Source organism: Tachypleus tridentatus, chromosome 10 (assembly GCF_004210375.1).
Source record: "Tachypleus tridentatus isolate NWPU-2018 chromosome 10, ASM421037v1, whole genome shotgun sequence".
Lineage (NCBI taxonomy): Eukaryota > Metazoa > Arthropoda > Merostomata > Xiphosura > Limulidae > Tachypleus > Tachypleus tridentatus.
This window is the reverse complement of record NC_134834.1, coordinates 41,003,501-41,021,445: the sequence shown is the minus strand read 5'-3', so window position 1 is coordinate 41,021,445 and position 17,945 is coordinate 41,003,501. Positions and strand designations below refer to the sequence as shown.

General features: G+C 36.0%; 1 protein-coding gene across 6 annotated transcripts in view; it reads left to right on the top strand.

The window, feature by feature from the left end:
- LOC143229126 (putative ribonuclease ZC3H12C) overlaps nucleotides 1-17,945 on the top strand; it is a 62,029-nt gene that overhangs the window by 16,991 nt on the left and 27,093 nt on the right. Inside the window, exons 1-2 of one of the 6 annotated variants that reach the window (XM_076460991.1) lie at nucleotides 12,184-12,325; nucleotides 12,564-12,844. The exons of 2 other annotated variants lie outside the window; for them this stretch is intronic. Coding sequence is in view for 2 of the 4 variants with exons in the window: in XM_076460989.1 (XP_076317104.1) it covers nucleotides 12,862-12,972 (111 nt within the window). In the remaining 2 variants the exon portion in view is untranslated. Of the gene's footprint in view, nucleotides 1-12,183; nucleotides 12,326-12,563; nucleotides 12,973-16,954; nucleotides 17,197-17,945 lie in introns of those variants that run through there. 3 more of the 6 variants (XM_076460992.1, XM_076460989.1, XM_076460990.1) reach the window with 3 other exon arrangements.

Here is a 17,945-nt window from a genome sequence, read left to right as displayed (position 1 = left end):
TTATATTACATTCTCTTTCAGACAAACCTTTAGGACAAATGTTTCCCTTTTTTTTATTCAGAAGGGGCTGGAGGGAATTGTTGGCTCTCCAAAGTCAGTGAAAAAGCTTCAGTCTGGTGATGTATTGGTGGAAACATCCACATCTAATCACAGTTAACTCCTCTTACATTCAAAGGTAATTGGGGAGATTACATTGAGATTACATCCCATGCTACTTCAAATTTGTTATAAGGAGCTATAGTTGAGAGGGATTTGAAGAACATTCCTGATTCAGAGATTCTCACTGGTTTCACCACCCAAGGAGTTTCTGCAGTAAGGCGCATCTCCGCTCGCAAAGATGGAATTATGATGCGACTAATGGCCTCATTTTAACATTTACATCACTATGTCCACCTGCCACCATCAAGGCAGGTTATCTTAATTACAAGGTATGGCCATATATTCCAAACCCTTGTGGATGTTTCCAGTGTCATCAGCTCATTCACTCAAACATCATGTTGTGGTTCCTTGACGTGTGCTTGTTGCAGTGGCAAGGACCTTGATGCCTATGAGTGTGAAACAGAACCTCAGTGCATTAATTGCAATAGCTTTCACCCATTCTACTTTCATTCTTGTCCTAAGTGGCTGAAAGAAAAAGAGGTGCAGCATTTTAAAATGATTCAAGACAATTCTTATCCTAAGGCTTGAAAGTTACTGTCCACCACTTCATCTCGAACGTATGCTGCTGCACTTCATTTCACTACTACATTGGAAGTGCAGATGGATCTCTACATGCCTCCACAAGAATCATTCTCAAACCATATGTAAAAACTTTTGACCTCCATGGTTAAAAAAGTTGAAGAATCAATTACAACACCCATCTCTGTCCCTAACATTCATTCCAGTAAACCCCAAGATTCACTTTCTTTGGTTCTGGGTACAAGCATTTCCTCAGGTACACATCTTCTTCTCCCTCCCCGAGATGCAAAATGATCATTCATTCACGTCCTCAGTTAATGGAATCCTCTTCCAATGCCCAGTTGAACAGGGCAGGATCCATGGAGGTCGACAGACCTCTCTTGAATAAAAAAAAAAAGACGTGGCCAAAAACAGAAGGGCTCTCCATCTAATTTGCCTACACAAATAAAAACAGCCAATTTGATACAATGGAACTGTCGAGGTTTATGTTCTAATCTGGATGACATCAAAACACTGATTCCTTCCTATCATCATGTGTCTTTCCTGATAGGAACCATTTCTGAAACCTGCCATTACAGTCACTTTTCAGTAGTTTTCTTTGTACAGAAATAATAGGTTGTTTGTTCTTTCCACCTGTCTCCTGAAGGGACCTGTGATCAATCACACCTTGATGCTCTTGTTGAACAGCTGCCATCTCCCTTTTTAATCTTGGGAGGCCTTAAATGGACATAATTCCCTCTGGGGAAGTACTGATATTGATGTGATGGGAGGGGTTGCTGTGTAGAGCATATGCTCTCTTTTCAATACTAGTTCTTTTAATTATTTTCATGCACCTAGTCAGTCCTTTACTCTGTTGATCTCTCAGTTTGCTCCCCTTCACTATTCTCCCACTTTTCATGGAGGGTTGACAATAACCCACGAGGTAGTAATATTTTGAGAGAAATTGGCCATGGTCAATGTCACCCGACCTACATGCCCCAATGAAAGCTGAATAAAGCCAACTGGTCCTCTTTCACTGCTCTTGCAGAACTTGATCCTGCCATTGTCTGTAAGCCATCAATAGATGACTGCTTGGCAGTAGTGGCTGACTGTATTATACAAGCAGCTGCTCTATGTGTTCCTCAAACCTTGACACGTTGTCCAAGATGTCCTCATCCATGATAGAATCCTGCCTACCACATGGCAAGGAAGGCTCAAAAACAGATTGGGATACTTTTCATAGGTATTTCACACTCTTGAAGCTCATCGCTTTCTAGCAGGCCCATGCACATGCTTGGCAGGTAAGACATCAAAGCCAGAAGGAATCTTGGATTAAGTTCACAACCATCATCTCTTCTACCACCAATTCCAAAGACATATGGGACAATATTTGAAAGGTCAGAGGGCAATATAATTCTGTCCTTCTGTAAATTTTGCTCTCTAAGGGCCAGGAAGTAGCTGATATTCAGAGCATCGCCAGTATTCTTGGTGTATGCTTTTGCTGGGTATCTAGCACTTCTGTTTCATCCATCACCTTCTTAGCTATCAAGACTCGGGTACAGCAATCACCTCTTTCCTTTCGAGCTGATTGTCTCTATGACTATAAGTACTTTTGTACACTAATGAAGCTCAAACTGGTCCTTCATCAGTCTGGCAGTACATCAGTCAGACATGATGACATACGCTATGAAATGCTGTGCCATTTATCTCCTGCTTCTCTTGCTATTTATCTGATTGTTTGTAACTGGATCTGGCAAGAGAATGTTTTTGCTGGTGCCAGGCTATTGTCCTACCTTTCTCTAAGCCTGGGAAGAATTTCAAGATTTTTTCAAACTACCTATCCAATTGCTTTAATGAGCTGTCTCCATAAGACCTTAGAGAGGATGGTTAATGTTCATCTTGTATGGTTCCTCGAATCAAACAACCTCCTCTTGCCCTCCCAGTATGGATTCCAGTGACAGCACTCCACCTTGGACCACCTGATTTGACTTGAAACATCAAACAGAGAAACCTTTCTCAAACAACATCTTGTATCAATACTCTTTGACCTTGAGAAGGCTTATTATACTACATGGAGATATGGCATTTTGCAAGACCTCCATTTACATGGGTTACGTGGCTATTTGCCCATTTTATATTAAAAAATTTTATTGGACAGACGATTCCAAGCATATGTAGTTTCAACACTTTCCTGTTCTTTTTTACAGGAAATTGGAGTACCTCAGGGCTGTGTTTTGAGTGTCACACTTTTCAGTATAATGATTAATGCCATCACTGAATAATTCCCTCTTGCTGTTGCAAACAGGCTCTATGTCGACAACTTTCACATCTCGTGTCAGTCATTGAGCATGAGGTGTATTGAGCAGCAGCTACAGACTGCCCTCAATCAGTTTTAACTTCTCTCTCTCTAAAAGCATTTGCATGCACTTTTGCTGCCAATAAGTTATTCACCCCAATCCTGAACTCTGTGTCAGTGAAGTTCTGCTACCTGTTGTCTCTGAGACAAAGTTTTTGGGGCTTATCTTTGACCATAAGCTGACCTTTATACCATACATCAAGCAGCTGTGAGTCAAATGTACAAGAGCACTGAACATTCTTCATGCTCTCTCATCCACTACTGGAGGAGTGGATTGATTTTCTTTGCTAAAGATATGTTGTGTTCTTATTTGACTAGTCTATGGCTCTGCCAGGACCTCAGCCTTGAAGTAGCTTGACCACATTCATCATCAGGAACTTCAGCTCTGCACTTCCCCGGTCCAAAGCTTGTTCACAGAGTCTCATGAACCTCCTCTACATCTCTGTCATTTGCAACTGTCTTTATTGTGTGCTTCAAAGCTATGATCCTTAACACAGCATCTCACCTAGGGTTGTGTTTTCCTTCCTTGTTGGACCATGCTTTTTCAAAACAGATGATCAGCCATTTTTCTTTTTGGCCTTCTTATCCAGGTGCAGTTGGATGAATTGGGTCTGTCTTTGTATAACATTGCTGTATCAACTGGTCAGCCCATCCCACCATGGCTTATCATAGTCCCCAAATGTGACCTTTCTTTCAGTCATCTGAGAAAAACAGATACTCCCAATTGGAAGTATCATCTTTTATTTGCTGATTATATTTCAAACTATCCTTCCATTCTCATTTATACACATGGCAGAGCTCTGCCATGGGTTGTTGTGCACAGAATCCCCTCTGCAGTTTCTGTGTTCACTGCTGAACTATATGCCATTTTTCTTGCCTTAGGTCACATACAAGATAAGCAGTACTCAAATTGCACTATTTATTCTGACTTGCTTAGTTCTATACTGGCCCTGTAATAGCTTCAACGTTAGTTCTCACCCTGTTCTCACTGATATTCAAAACCAACTGGCCCATTTCTCTTTAACATCTATTTCTATCCAGTTTTTCTGTATACCAGGCCACATTGGTATTCGCGGAAACAAGCTAGTTGACACTGCAACTAAATCTGTCTACTCTGGCACTATCACCGCTTTGCCTGTTCCATACATGGACTGTAGTCCTGTATTCAAGACTCGGCTCTGTGCCAGTTGGCAGTCAACTTGGAGTGAGCAATGTGAAAACAAGCTTTTCCAAATAAAACCTTCTATTGGACTTTAGTCGTCTTGCTTCCATAAGGATCAGAAAGAGGAAGTTGTTCTAACTAGACTATGCATTGGTCACAATTTTTTAACTCATCATTTTCTTTTATCTGGGACTGATGCACCAATGTGTTGTTTGTTTGACACTCAGGTCACAATAAGCCACATTTTTACTGTCTTGCCATCATTATGACTCTCAATGACGACACCATTTTAGACATGTTTTGTCCCAAGGTTTATCCATAACATTGGACAGTGTCATTGGCAATGGTGACACTGTTCACCTTGGTAATGTTTTTAGTTTTGTAAAGGCTATCAATTTTTTTAATGCTACTTAAGTTTTTTTAATTTATACATCACACCATTTTAATGTGGCTCCCTTTTAAAAATCACAGCTCATCTAGTTTGATTTGAAATTAGAAACTGGCCATAACATTAAATAACTTGAAACCAGGACTGGAAAGGCCAACTTCAGGTGACTAACACTGCTGTTTGAACTACCCATTAGTCATTCTGGCGAGTTATTATTATAATTTTGCTACACGTTTTTTAAAACCTTTTCATTACTTTCCTTTTTGAAAATGGCCATAACGTCAAATAACTCGGAACCATGACTGGAAAGGCTAACTTCAGGTGACTGACAGTGGTTTTTATACTGGTTTAAAACTGTTAGTTTTCCTGACGAGTTATGATAATTACAGTTATGCTAGAGAAAGTCCTTTACAACTTGAATTACTGTAGTTTTTCTCTTAATGTTGTAGACTAGATGTAAACATTGGTTTTATGCTATTTATGTGTTGTTGTTTTTTAAACTTTATTTTGTTTTACCTTAATTTTCTTTTATGAATTTTACTAAATTTACTTTTAACTTTTTTACCAGATGTTTGGTGCAGATAGCCTAGCTGCTTTGTGCCATAAAACACTAAATCAATCAACCAACCAACCACTAAACAACTTTACCAAATATGAATAACAGTGCTCCATTAACAATATTTCACTCTTAAAATGAAGTGATTTTTTAAAACTAGTTTGCATTTGGCAGATATAAACATCTATGAATTAGTGGTCAGAGCTCTATAGCTGTACAGCACTCACTCTTAAGTAAAAGTAACAGTAGCCAAATGAAGCTAAATTTCTTTTACAAAACATGAAACCCTACCACAACATAAACTTTTTTAAATACAATGAAAGAAAAAATACTAACCTGTGGAAACATATAATTCTTGTGTGAGAGCTTTAGAGTCTTTGTTACAAAAGAAAAATATCCACCAAAACTTACGTTGTTTTTACACAACAAATTAACTATATAAAAATACACAAAATCCTGAAGAAGTTTCTATGAAAAATCTGTATTGAATATGTTCTTTCAAATTCCAATTATATCTTAAATACCTTAACAAACCTTCAAATTTCTGACACAATAAAACAGTAATTGGTGCTTATTGAATCATCTAGTCAATGACTGATGAAGATCAAATTTTATTCCACTCACAACTATTATTTGATTCACTGAAAAGAATAACTTGGCTCACTAATTCTTCTTAATCCCTACTTAACCTAATTCACCCCTTAAGGAAAGTAAAAGTTTGTAACCTACTGGAGTGTCGCTGAGGATCTATAAAAAAAAAATTAAAATTTTGCTTTTTAACTAAAGGGGTGGAAAGATGTATCCACATACTATAGTGATATGAGCTGCTAGAGATATGCCAGTAAAGTAAAAGGATTAGTCTGTTTACCACTTATTGGCATTCAATTAAAATAATTTCTTACTACATGCGGAATACCTGTATGAAAATTTTGAAAGATTAAATACATGACTAAAGATATACTCTAAGCAAATTAAGGAAGGCCTTTTTAGCAAGGTCATTTCTTCTAATTATCTTACTTTTCTTGGTAGTCTTTCATATGAACTTCTACTTTGACCCATCGTCAGTATTTTGTCCCACACATTATGATTTGACTTAGGAGGTTTTCTTCTTCATAGTAATAATTATTAGCTATAAGCTACTCTTATTCTCATGATTCCTTTAGTCATATTTACATTTTTACCTTGCAGAGTTCTTACATTTGGTTATCAGTGATGTTTTTTCACATGTATGTATGTATATATAGACATACACTCTTGTTTAGTGCTGCCTTGTATATGCAAAAAATGTTTTGCATGCCACAAGCCTTGTGTTCTGAAATGCCTCACAGTCATTGTGGTTCAGTTGTGTTTCATGCAATAACCCTCCACTAATAGGAGTGTGATGCTTCCTCCTGATGGGCAACTCACTTTATTTATTCTCTTTAGACATTCCTCTAGTGCTGATGTTTTTTTTTATTGTGCTCTATTGAAGCTTTTTTTTAAATACTTCATATGTAATGGAAATATTTTTTGCAATAGTTTATTTTTGTAGTTTTATGTGATAACTTCTCTTTGTTTGTCTTTTTTTCTTCTAATAATTCATTGTTGCTTGATGAATTTCTAATTCTGTATAATCACTTTAGAGAATCAACCACCTACTTTCAGTGCCATTACACAGGCTTCAGGTTGGGGAAACTCAGCTGAGGAATTTTTCACTTTTTTGGGGGGGAAATTAATCATTACATGAGTTGAGCATTTTCTCCTGATATTGCTAAATTTCCTCCTAATTCTGTTGAACCTATTCATCATGACAAGGATTTCAACAGCCTTTTTTTCTCCACCTGACTATGCCATGCCTTTCCTGCAGAATATGCTAAACCTAACTCATTCTGTTAATACATGATTTCTCAAATGTTTTCTGTTTCATCAATTTCCCTGATTTAATTTTGTTCTGTTTTTATTAAATTAAACTCCCTCTTCTCAGTATTTTGTTTTCCTTCCTTCTGACATTAAGGTTCATGCTAAACTTTTTGTGTCTGAATTACAAGTGGGTGGTAACTTGCCTCATCCTACATATGCCTCAGATCATTTTGTCCATATGGGGAAGGCTGACTCTGATAATCTTATCTGTTTATTCCATGCCCTGTTTTCTTGCCTTCATCGTATACTTACAACTCTTTTACAGTACTCATCCACCATGTACCTCCTTTCTGAGACACTCCACTGATCTGATGGATTTTTGAGATATACCTTCTCCCTCAGTATATCCACATTGGTGTGATTATCCTCTTCAGCTTCCTCGCTTTACATATGGTTTCTCTTTTTTGGTATTCAGTTCCTCATCCACATGCCTTAGCTGTTGAGACACTCAGCCAGGATTGGATCAAATGGTATCTTTAAGTTTATCCTCTCATCTAACTTGATTATCCATGTCACTGTATGTCAGATTCTTCTGGTTGCTCCTAACTGTCTGACACAATTATGGTTTCCTTATCTTCATAGCTCCAAAGTACTTCTCTGTTGTATAGAATATAAGAACCTCATATATTCATATTTTGCTGAGATGTGGCTTACATACTGAATCAAACACAGTGGCCCCATTCACCTCTTTCTCATATCACAAGCTGATTTAATTTTTTCTTTGGTTAAGTTGTATATGACATCTTTATATTTCACATCCATGAGAACTATTCCAACCATCAATACCTAAGGACATGCCTGATACTTCAGTCTGAATAATTCCTGTTTCACAAGGTTTGGTTAGCCTTTTGTTGTTTCTTTGATTTGGCTCAAAGACTTGTGTTTGGAGTATTACCTCCTTGGTATATCAACAACTGTTGATTCCTCACAGTCTTGACTGTAATAAACAGGTTTCCTACATTTATAACAATTCCTTCCCTGTGGTATCCTTTGGTAGTAGTTCTTATTCTATACAGTTCCTGGCAATATGCCCTGCCAACTTGCACTTGAAATACTTATTGGTGTGTGGTTTATTTCCTTCACTTTAAGTAACAGTTGTGTTTCAGTACCATTTGATCTGTTGACCCTACAACTTCTAGATGGTAGCTTTACTTGTTTGTCTGTAATTTTAATAGATTTAAACTCCATCGCTAACTGGAGAGCTTCTTTGAAATATGCACAATTACATTGCTTCAGCCTAATTCACATATCCTCATCTGTTATGGTATTTGTAAATTGGTCAAGTGTCAATGAATCTATCATTTCATAAGTGTCGTCCAGGTAAGATATTTGAGTAAGCTGGTCCAAATCTTCTATAACTTTGGCCTTCCTTCTTCCATACCCTGTTGTGGAACTCTGCTCTGAATATTTATATCTGGTGTTTCACCACATACCTGTTGGACAAGACCCCTGCTAATGCTTGATACTTGTTATGGCTAGCAGCTAGGAGATTACTTAATATTGTCGAAGCTGGTTCTTTACAATGGCAACAAGAAGAATAATTTGTTGTTCACTCTCACTCAGAAAATGATTTCAAACACAACTTGGTGTGCCTTCCATGCTTTCTTATTCTTCTGTTGTTTTTTTTTCTGCCTTCTGATTTTCGGTATTTCGTCTTGAGCTTCTTTTAATTTTCTATTGAGTCCTCGTAAATTGTTTTAACTGTTTCATTAACTCCAGTAAATCTTTCATATTGCAATGAAGTCGTGTCAAAATTTAAAGTTCACCCAATGTACTATATTCCTTTCCCCCTTCTTCTGACATTTATTGTCGTACATAGTTCTTTTAAAAATATTCAGCGAAAAAAAATGTAAACCCAGTTCATGTAGTAATAACAAATCAGCTTATTTCCTCCTCATCGTTTCTGCAAACTGCTTTCTCCGTACACTGTTATAACTTGTAGACGTATGTTTAAAACTCGTGTTCATACAGAAATACATTGTTATTGTTAATACGACTAATGTAAAAGTAAACTTTACTAGTTCTCAAATAATTCGTGATGATGAGAAACCCACTTGAAGTAAAAATATATTTTCAAGACAGATAGTATGAGTACTGAAACTTTAATTAAAATAAAGTACACAACAACGTTTCGACCTTCTTGGGTCATCTTCAGGTTAACGTTTAACATAGCTTTTAGCAGTTTATTCTGTAAATTATCGATGATCTTTGCACACTGATTAAAATTCTTGGACAGTTTTATCTTCACCAAATTAGGGATTTGTTGTTTTTTTTTTTTTTTTCCTTTCGGCATTGTTGGATGAAAGAAATGTTTCATCCACTGATTATTTTTTTGGTTTAAATTTCTCAGTTTCGTTGAGATCGCATGAACTTATTCGGTTAACACTCCTACGAAAAGTGGGGCCTAATAGAGCAACTTGAAAGGTTATTAATATTAGGCTAATATTAGGAATGTTAACAATGGCATAATGTAGGTAAGTTCAGGCATACTGGAGTTTAAACAGATAACACAATACACAAAGAAACACTACAAATGTACACTTCTCATAATCTCTTTGGTGAAGTAATTCGTAATGACGAGAAGCGCACTTAAAGTAAAAATGAAGACGACCTAAGAAGGTCGAAACGTTGTTTTGAACATTAATTAAAATAAAATTCTAATTCCCATACCAGCCGGCTTGAGAATATATTTCTCGAACAATCGCTCGAATAACTGAATACATACGATAACTGACACTGATTCACTGCTACCAGCTGACCGGCTCAATTGTATTGTCATGTAGCCTTATTTCCATACATTTCGCAAAGCCTTTCAGTTATTATTCTCAAACTTTATAGGTAACTTATCATCACGTGTCCTCTAGATAACGTCTAAATTAAAATGCTGAAAATACAAGTTTACGACAGTATTGATATCATAAGTATTGAACGAGCTATTATCACGAGATAGTTCCATATTCTTGTGCCATACTGTTGTTAAAATATAGGAATAACTGCATATGATTGATTTGAAACAACTCTACTTTTCACATGGAAAAATTGAAATTTTAGGGAATTACTGTATCGAACTCAATTTCACAACTTGTATATTTTCCCCTTTGTATAGTTGAATCACAAATAAGTAGTAGTATATTTTAGAGGTTCATTTTCAAAGCCAACTTCCAGTCGCTGTGATTAATGAGAATTCAGTATTTTCAAGGTACTGCTTTCAGAAACCTAACCCCTCTTGCTTCTTATAATGACAAAAGGAAAAAAAAAACGTATATATTCTTAGCACTGAAAACCACGTTAATTTCAAGTTGTAATAATTACGTGAGGAAGAATATAATAAAAGTACAGTATCATAAAACAAGTAATTTTGTTTTTGAATTTCGCGCAAAGCTACATGAGGGCTATCTGCGCTAGCCGTCCTAATTTTGCAGTGTAAAACTAGAGGGAAAGCAATTAGTCATTATTACCCACCGCCAACTCTTGGGCTACTCTATTACCAACAAATAGTGGGATTGACTGCACATATAACGCCACCACTGCTGAAAGGGCGATCATGTTTGGTGTGACGGGAATTCAAATCCGCGATCCTCAAATTACGAGTCGAGAGCCCTAACTAACCACCTGGCCACGTTGAGACAAAAGAAGTAATAAATTCAGAATATGAAATACTACGTTATGTGCTTTTTAGGAGTATAGTTGTTATGTATATCGTTTGAAGTGGCAATCTACTTATAAATTATTTATGATTGACTTTGAGCTCCTTTTTTGTTGAAAACTTTTACGTAACACTTATATAGTTACAGTACTTTAAAGTTATTATTAATAGTTCATAATTTATCTGGGCCCGGCATGGCCAAGCGCGTGAGGCGTGCGACTCGTAATCCGAGGGTCGCGAGTTCGCGCCTGCGTCGCGCTAAACATGCTCGCCCTCCCAGCCGTGGGGGTGTATAATGTGACGGTCAATCCCACTATTCGTAGGTAAAAGAGTAGCCCAAGAGTTGGCGGTGGGTGGTGATGACTAGCTGCCTTCCCTCTAGTCTTACACTGCTAAATTAGGGACGGCTAGCACAGATAGCCCTCGAGTTGCTTTGTGCGAAATTCCAAACAAACAAACATAATTTATCTACCTAGTGGTGAACGAAAAGGTGTTTTGTATTTTAACTTCGTATTTTGGTGACCTTGTACTGCACAAGGTCCACGTCTTTTCCATTGTACAGTTATATATCCTGATCACTATTGAAACGATTAAAATAAATTAGAATGAAAAAGGTAGAGAAATCGAAAACTGTTTATATCACTGCTTGGGACCTGCAAGAAAATATCTTTCTACCAAATATCGTGTTAGCAGTGTGTCGTACACGTAAATAGTTCACGAAAACCCTAAATTGTGTTTTTCTAGCTGAAATATTGAGCAAAAGTTAAAAAATTTTAAGTTGTATATATATATATATATATGTGTGTGTGTGTGTTTGGAACCAATAAAAATATATTTTTGTACCAATTCCAATGGAATTTGACCGAAATACGGCAGAGTAATTGTCAAAAACCCTAAAATTATATTTTTTGTGGTAATTTGGCCCCATTAAAAGTGGGCAAGTCCACCATTTTTGTTTATCAGTGTACAGAACCTGTAGTAAAGTATCTTTGTACTAAGTCCCAAGATATGGACGGGAAATTGACCAAACCCTTCAAAATTCTTCTTCTTTTGTGAGCCCAGCCCTCCTACAAATGGCGAAATCCAACATTGTTGTATGTCAGTGTGTTGGGCGCATGGATATTTAATTTTGTATCAATTTTCATGTTCCTTGCTGGAAATGTGACCGTACAGGCCCAAATAAAAAATATGAAAAGGTGTCTGAGTGTATTTTACCAAGTTTTATAATCATACAAGTTTCAAGTCAGTCCGCCGAGAAATGAAGGAATGGTGGCCTACTGGAAAGTATTTGGAAGAATAGAGAAATAAAGAATCGTACAAAAACAGTATGTCTCTCTGCGGAGACGTAATAATTTGTATTTTAAGTAATTAAACTGACTCGCGTCAAACAAATCATAATCAAAAGGTATATATATCTGAGAATAATGTGTGTTGAATGTTTACGTTATAATTTCATAATATTTTAAATTTCGACATCTTCCTTTGAGGACATCCTGGTTTAGATGCACATTCCATACATGCTGTAGTAACTGGTAAACTAGTAGTTCCTGTTGCAGCGTTGTTAACTCAAGTAGGTGGTAGAACTTTGTACTGGACGGTGTTCGTCAAGTGAACATAAACTGATTGTACCGGTTACCTGAAGTTCAAGAAATAAGCACCGAGTAAGTGTTGGAATTACCGTTTGTTATACAATATGAAGTAATATAGAGGATAATATAACTAATAAATTTTAAATATTATATAGTGATCTTTAGTCGACGATTTTTAAAAATAACTTGGCGAACAGAAACTAACCCTAAACAGTTGAAGGTTATTCACTTCGCTTAGGTATGTTAGATGTATCAGTAAAACAAAGATAACTGCTCTACAGCTGAAGTAAACCCTATGATCTGTCACTAGTTCCGGTTCGGTGACGTCATAAACATCGACTGTACATGACGTCACAGTTGGAAGTCATAGTCAACAGGAGTGGGGGGAGGATAAGGCACGGTCGCCAGTGAACCGGTCCAAACGACCACTTTATCAACGAAGCCGGAACTAGATAATGGAAACTTGGGTAATACATGTTAGCGTCACGGTAAGGGCAAAGTATGTGACAGTAGAGACGAGGTAAACATCATACAACATGAGAATAACTAAGAGAGCGTTTGTTGCTTGTGTGGAGAAATCAGATACGCAAGGTAATCCTACATTATAGATGTTACAATCTATGTTTTATTCAGTTTTCAGGGCGTGTCTTTTGATCCTTTATTTTATATATTGTCAACGAATCTTACTGATTTACAACTATAGAAAGTACTGTCATTTGGTAAAGTACAATTTTTGTATTAAATATGTTTGAGAGAATAATAATAATTTAACTTATTTTTTATTTATTTGTTGTAAACAGTGTAAGTGTCAAAGTAATTCAATATACACTGCATATTAATTGTATTTAAGCGAATTAACATTTTTCTGCAGAAAGTGATTAAACATCTGTTCCACTTACTCGCCCATGCATTTCGTACATTTGTAATACAAGTTCTTTGTAGTAACTGTATAATATTACAAAGAATTCCAAATATTGACGAGAAATATATAAAGTATACATTTTTCACTTTCGTTGGAATGTGTTTCAGTTGTTGAAGAAACGTTATTCTGGGTTATAAACGTAAAAATAACTTTTTTAAATTATTTTTTAAATTATTGTATAGTTCACAGTTTAGGGAGGGCGAATTACATGAAAAAAACTTTTGAAAATAAAACAAGAAAAATATTTTATGTATGTTATTTTTCTAGTTATTGTAGTGCAGTTAATATCATATACAGAAAAAGAAGTGTGTGTAACTTTTCCTCAAACAAACAAGTATGGAAACCAGTTTTATTAGCAGCATATGTGTCATCAAATTTCAATGAAATTAAAAGAAAAGAATGACATTCTCTGTCGTATTCATCGACTATAAATAATATATATCTATAAATTTAATATTTTATGAGTTCATTTTAAATAACAATTCAAATTCCGTATAAGAAAGCTATCTGGTGTTTTAAAACTGAATTTTCGAAAAATGGTGGATATAATGTGTAGAGATCTTGATTATTGTGTATAGCTCTACAAATAAAATACGTAAAATATAACACTTTAAAACTGATCAGTTTAAGTAGTAAAAAACTTGTTAGTCATCTAGTTTTGTTACAATACAGAAGAAGATATGACCTTTAGGAGGATGATGGGAAACATAACTAAAACCAATTACCTTGTTCGTATGAATCTGTAGTAGAATTGTTTTGCTTGTTTTGTATATGTTATAGCGGATGCGGCAGTGCAAGTGTGAACGATAGCTCTTAGTGGCGCTTCAGACTCTGGCTTTTAATAATCTGTATCACTCCATCGTTTTGTATGTATGAGACAAATACATGCTCACAGTATAAACAGCTTTTTTTTTGTACCAGTTTTCTAGCAAAACACATACTTTTATTTGTTCATAGAAAAGAGTGCGAATGTTAACATTTCACTTTCAATGATATGGTGTAAGAACTTGTATGGGTTGGGCGTGGCCTTTGGGCTAGTGTATCTCACTTTGAATCCAAGTGTCAACTTTTGCGTCCTGTTCCTTCAAAATCACGCTCCGCGCGTTGGGGCTGTGCTTGGATACGTTCTAAGAATGAAGATAAAAATCACACTATTTGATTAGAGTAGTCCAAGATTTGCTGGTGAAAAATGTTGACTAACTAACTGGCTTCCCTCGATCTTGTGTATCAGTTCAAAAGTATGATGATGGCTAGCACGGATAGCTTGTACAAATATCGGAAACTAAGAAACACGTGATGTTAGGAAAATACGTCGGTTTAAAAAGTCAATGAAAGACAAAAATATAAAACAACCGAATAACTGTCGATGAAATATTCATCTTACGGTGGGATAATGGTAAGTTTACGTAATTACAACGCTAAATTTCGAGATTCGATACCGCACGTGGACAAAGCAGATAGCCCAATATGGTTTTGCTCTAAAACAAAATCCTATTGAAAGTACTAGAAACGAAAAATGGTATCTACAGAACTGTATATGCTGTGTTCATATTTACAAAGTCAATAAAACTAATGAACTTGTTTCTCACTTTGTCCGACACTGACTTTTACGTACTTTGATTCGAATTAATTTGGACGTTTGTTTACTCGATTCTTATCATACAGTTAAGTGGTTGGTATTGCACCGTACACAGCCAATTCTCGTTATCCTAACATCGCACGTAATTTGTTTCATTATTAAATAATTCATAGTTTTATTATAATTGTTTTGATCTTTGTCATATTTCTCATACATCCTTTTTCTTGCATTATATGGCCCGGCTTGGCCGGGTGGTTAAGGCACTCGATTTGTAATCCGAAGGTCGCGGGTTCGAATCCCCGTCACAACAAACATGCTCGCTCATTCAGTCATGTGAGTGTTATAATGTACGGTCAATCCCACTATTCATTGATAAAAGAGTAGTCCAAGAGTTGGCGGTGGGTAGTGATGACTAGCTGCCTTCCCTCTAGTCTTACACTGCTAAATTAGGGACGGCTAACACAGATAGCCCTCGTGTAGTTTTGCGCGAAATTCAAAAACAAACTAAACAAATAATCTTACATCATACATATATACTTTGTTTCTATCTTACAAACATCATATATTGTGCATCATCTTCAACGCACTTATCTTCTGTCTGTTACAATACAAATAACTATTTCTGTTCCCCGACTTAAACCACACAGATCTATCTTTTACACCACAAATGCTTTCTTTCTTCTGTCTTTTGTAAAACATACGTACAATCCTTGTTGTCCATCTTAACAAACATAGTATCTGTTCTTTCACCACAAGTGCAGGGTTTTCGGAAAGTCACTGTGTATTTATATATTTATTAACAGACATGTTTCAATATAGAATACAGGTGTTAAATATAAATGACAATTATAAACAATGTTGAAAGTGACCCCCGTTTGCATCAATACAGGCCTGGATCCTTCTTATTTTGTTTCTAAACACCGCTATCAGTTGCTGGCTTGAAATAGACTGAATAAAATATGATTACAAAACTGCACAGTGACTTTCCGAACATCCTGTATAATCCACATATAACACCTCCCCCCCCATACCACACACGCATTTTGTTATCTTTCTCTTCTCAAATCGTACATATTTAGTTGTGTTACTGTTTATTTGACGTCACCGATATGTTTATGATAACAAAACTTGTGTTCTCTTTGTACCTCTTACACCTCGTTCTTCCTGTGAGCCGATAAATCATTCTTTGTATCATACAGTCCCTCTTTAGTCGTCTAGGGCTTTAAAAATCCCGTTCAGTGTTCTAGATATCAGTTATACTGTTTGGAAATAAAATTGCATTTTTTGTTTTTGTTTTTTCAAAATGTGTGTATACTTGCATAGTTCGTTTCATATAAATTATCTGGTTGAATATTTTTGGTAGATGAGCATGGATTCAGTTAGAACTAGTTATACGATTTAGTTTATTCAAACCAGATTTGTTAATTCTTTGAGAATCAAGCTTTTCTTTTAAAAAAATAATAATAGAGAGGATAAGAGAGAGTCGTGTGACAGTGTAAAGCATTAAATGTACATATTTCCTACGATGTAACTATAGTTTTGATAAGACGTCTTACGATTCTGTTAAGATGCAGATTGTGTGGCTTTAACTAAAATATTCTCAAACGTTTCATTGAATTATCTCCAGCTCTAACCTTTGCTTAATAGATTAACCTCTATTAATCGCTGCTAACTGTTATAGATCGACCGTAAATAGGGTGGTAAGAATTGAATACAATTGTAGTCTTGAATTTACGAAGATGATTGTGTTACAGTGCAGAGGCGTAAGAACCAGGGGTACTACATCACCTCCACATATTTTACTTATATAGCAACGGTAAATTATATTATTTTATTACTTTTCTCCGGGGACATGCACCCAGACCCCTCTAGATTCAGCTGCTTTTAGCAGTTCCGTATACTTTCAATCTCTCGTCAAATATGTGTCTAGCCAAGCACTTCCATTTAGCAACTCCTTCCTACACCACTGCAATAAGTGAAAATCTTTTAGCAATAAATGTATCTGCATCACGCTATGGAATATCCGCGAAACGAATGACGTTTAAACGCACGTCGACAGTACACTAGTTGTAGAGGCAGGTAAACAAGCGTCCCGTTGTCAGGCCGTGAATACAGGATGCCCTCGGGCCGACCAACCTGCCCTTGTCCCGGTTGGACCACTGCAGCCTGGCACCGTGAACCTGTACTCCAGGATGTTCGAGTTTAGCAGCAGTTGCTCAGGTGCTCGAGTCGCGAGAGGGCTGTTGAGTGTGCAAGTTGATGGATTGTTAGAAACGTGGGATTGTGCGCTGTGAAGTTATGTATTAGATATTTTAACCAACAGGGCATGTACACGTCCAAATAACATAATATTTTGCCATGACTTCTCAAGGTGAAGGTCAGAAAGTTACCATACAGTCTCGATCCGTCACCATTACTGACCACAAGAGCGATTCACAACAGGTAGGCTGGTGAGGGTGGAGCATAGTAGGTGGCGCTTCAGTTGTTAAATATATTTTGGTAGACGAAAATGAAAACTTTTTTTTTGTTACAATAACAAATTAGTTTCTTCATTCTCCATATAATTCATTTCAAATTTTATACAACATGTTATTATCAAATAACTAGCCAAGTAAAATTAAACAAGTATCTGACTTTATACTGAAAGTAATGTGTAGATACACTTCATGTCACTGTCACATGGGGGTAGTAGTTTCTATTAGTACTTTTTCTAGAACTGATTTTTCTTTTTTTATTCACCAAAGTATGATGAGTTTGATATTATTGTAGCATATTTCTCTGAAAATGTTTCTTTTTTCTGAAGCTTTTCTTTTGCAGTCATTGACCTATACAAATAACTTCAAGAACATTGATTTCTTAATTCAGTTTTGTTTTCCCCTTAAAAAGTTGGAATTTTCTTATTGGCAATAAATTTTACTTCATTAAGATTTAAAAAAGAAATTCAAAATGTCATGTTTTTAATGACTGCAAAAAATTCTTTCTGCATCGGAAGATAATTGTTCTAGAAACGACTATAATGTGAACTTGGAAGACTGATATTGTTCATGTTGACTCATACTTAAGTGACATGATGGTAAAACTATGTACATGGTGTTATTATATAAAAATATAGTGTGCTTCAAAAAAATTTAAAAATTTGTATATATAATTCATTACAAACAAAACAGTGACTTGAAAAGGTAAAGAAAACT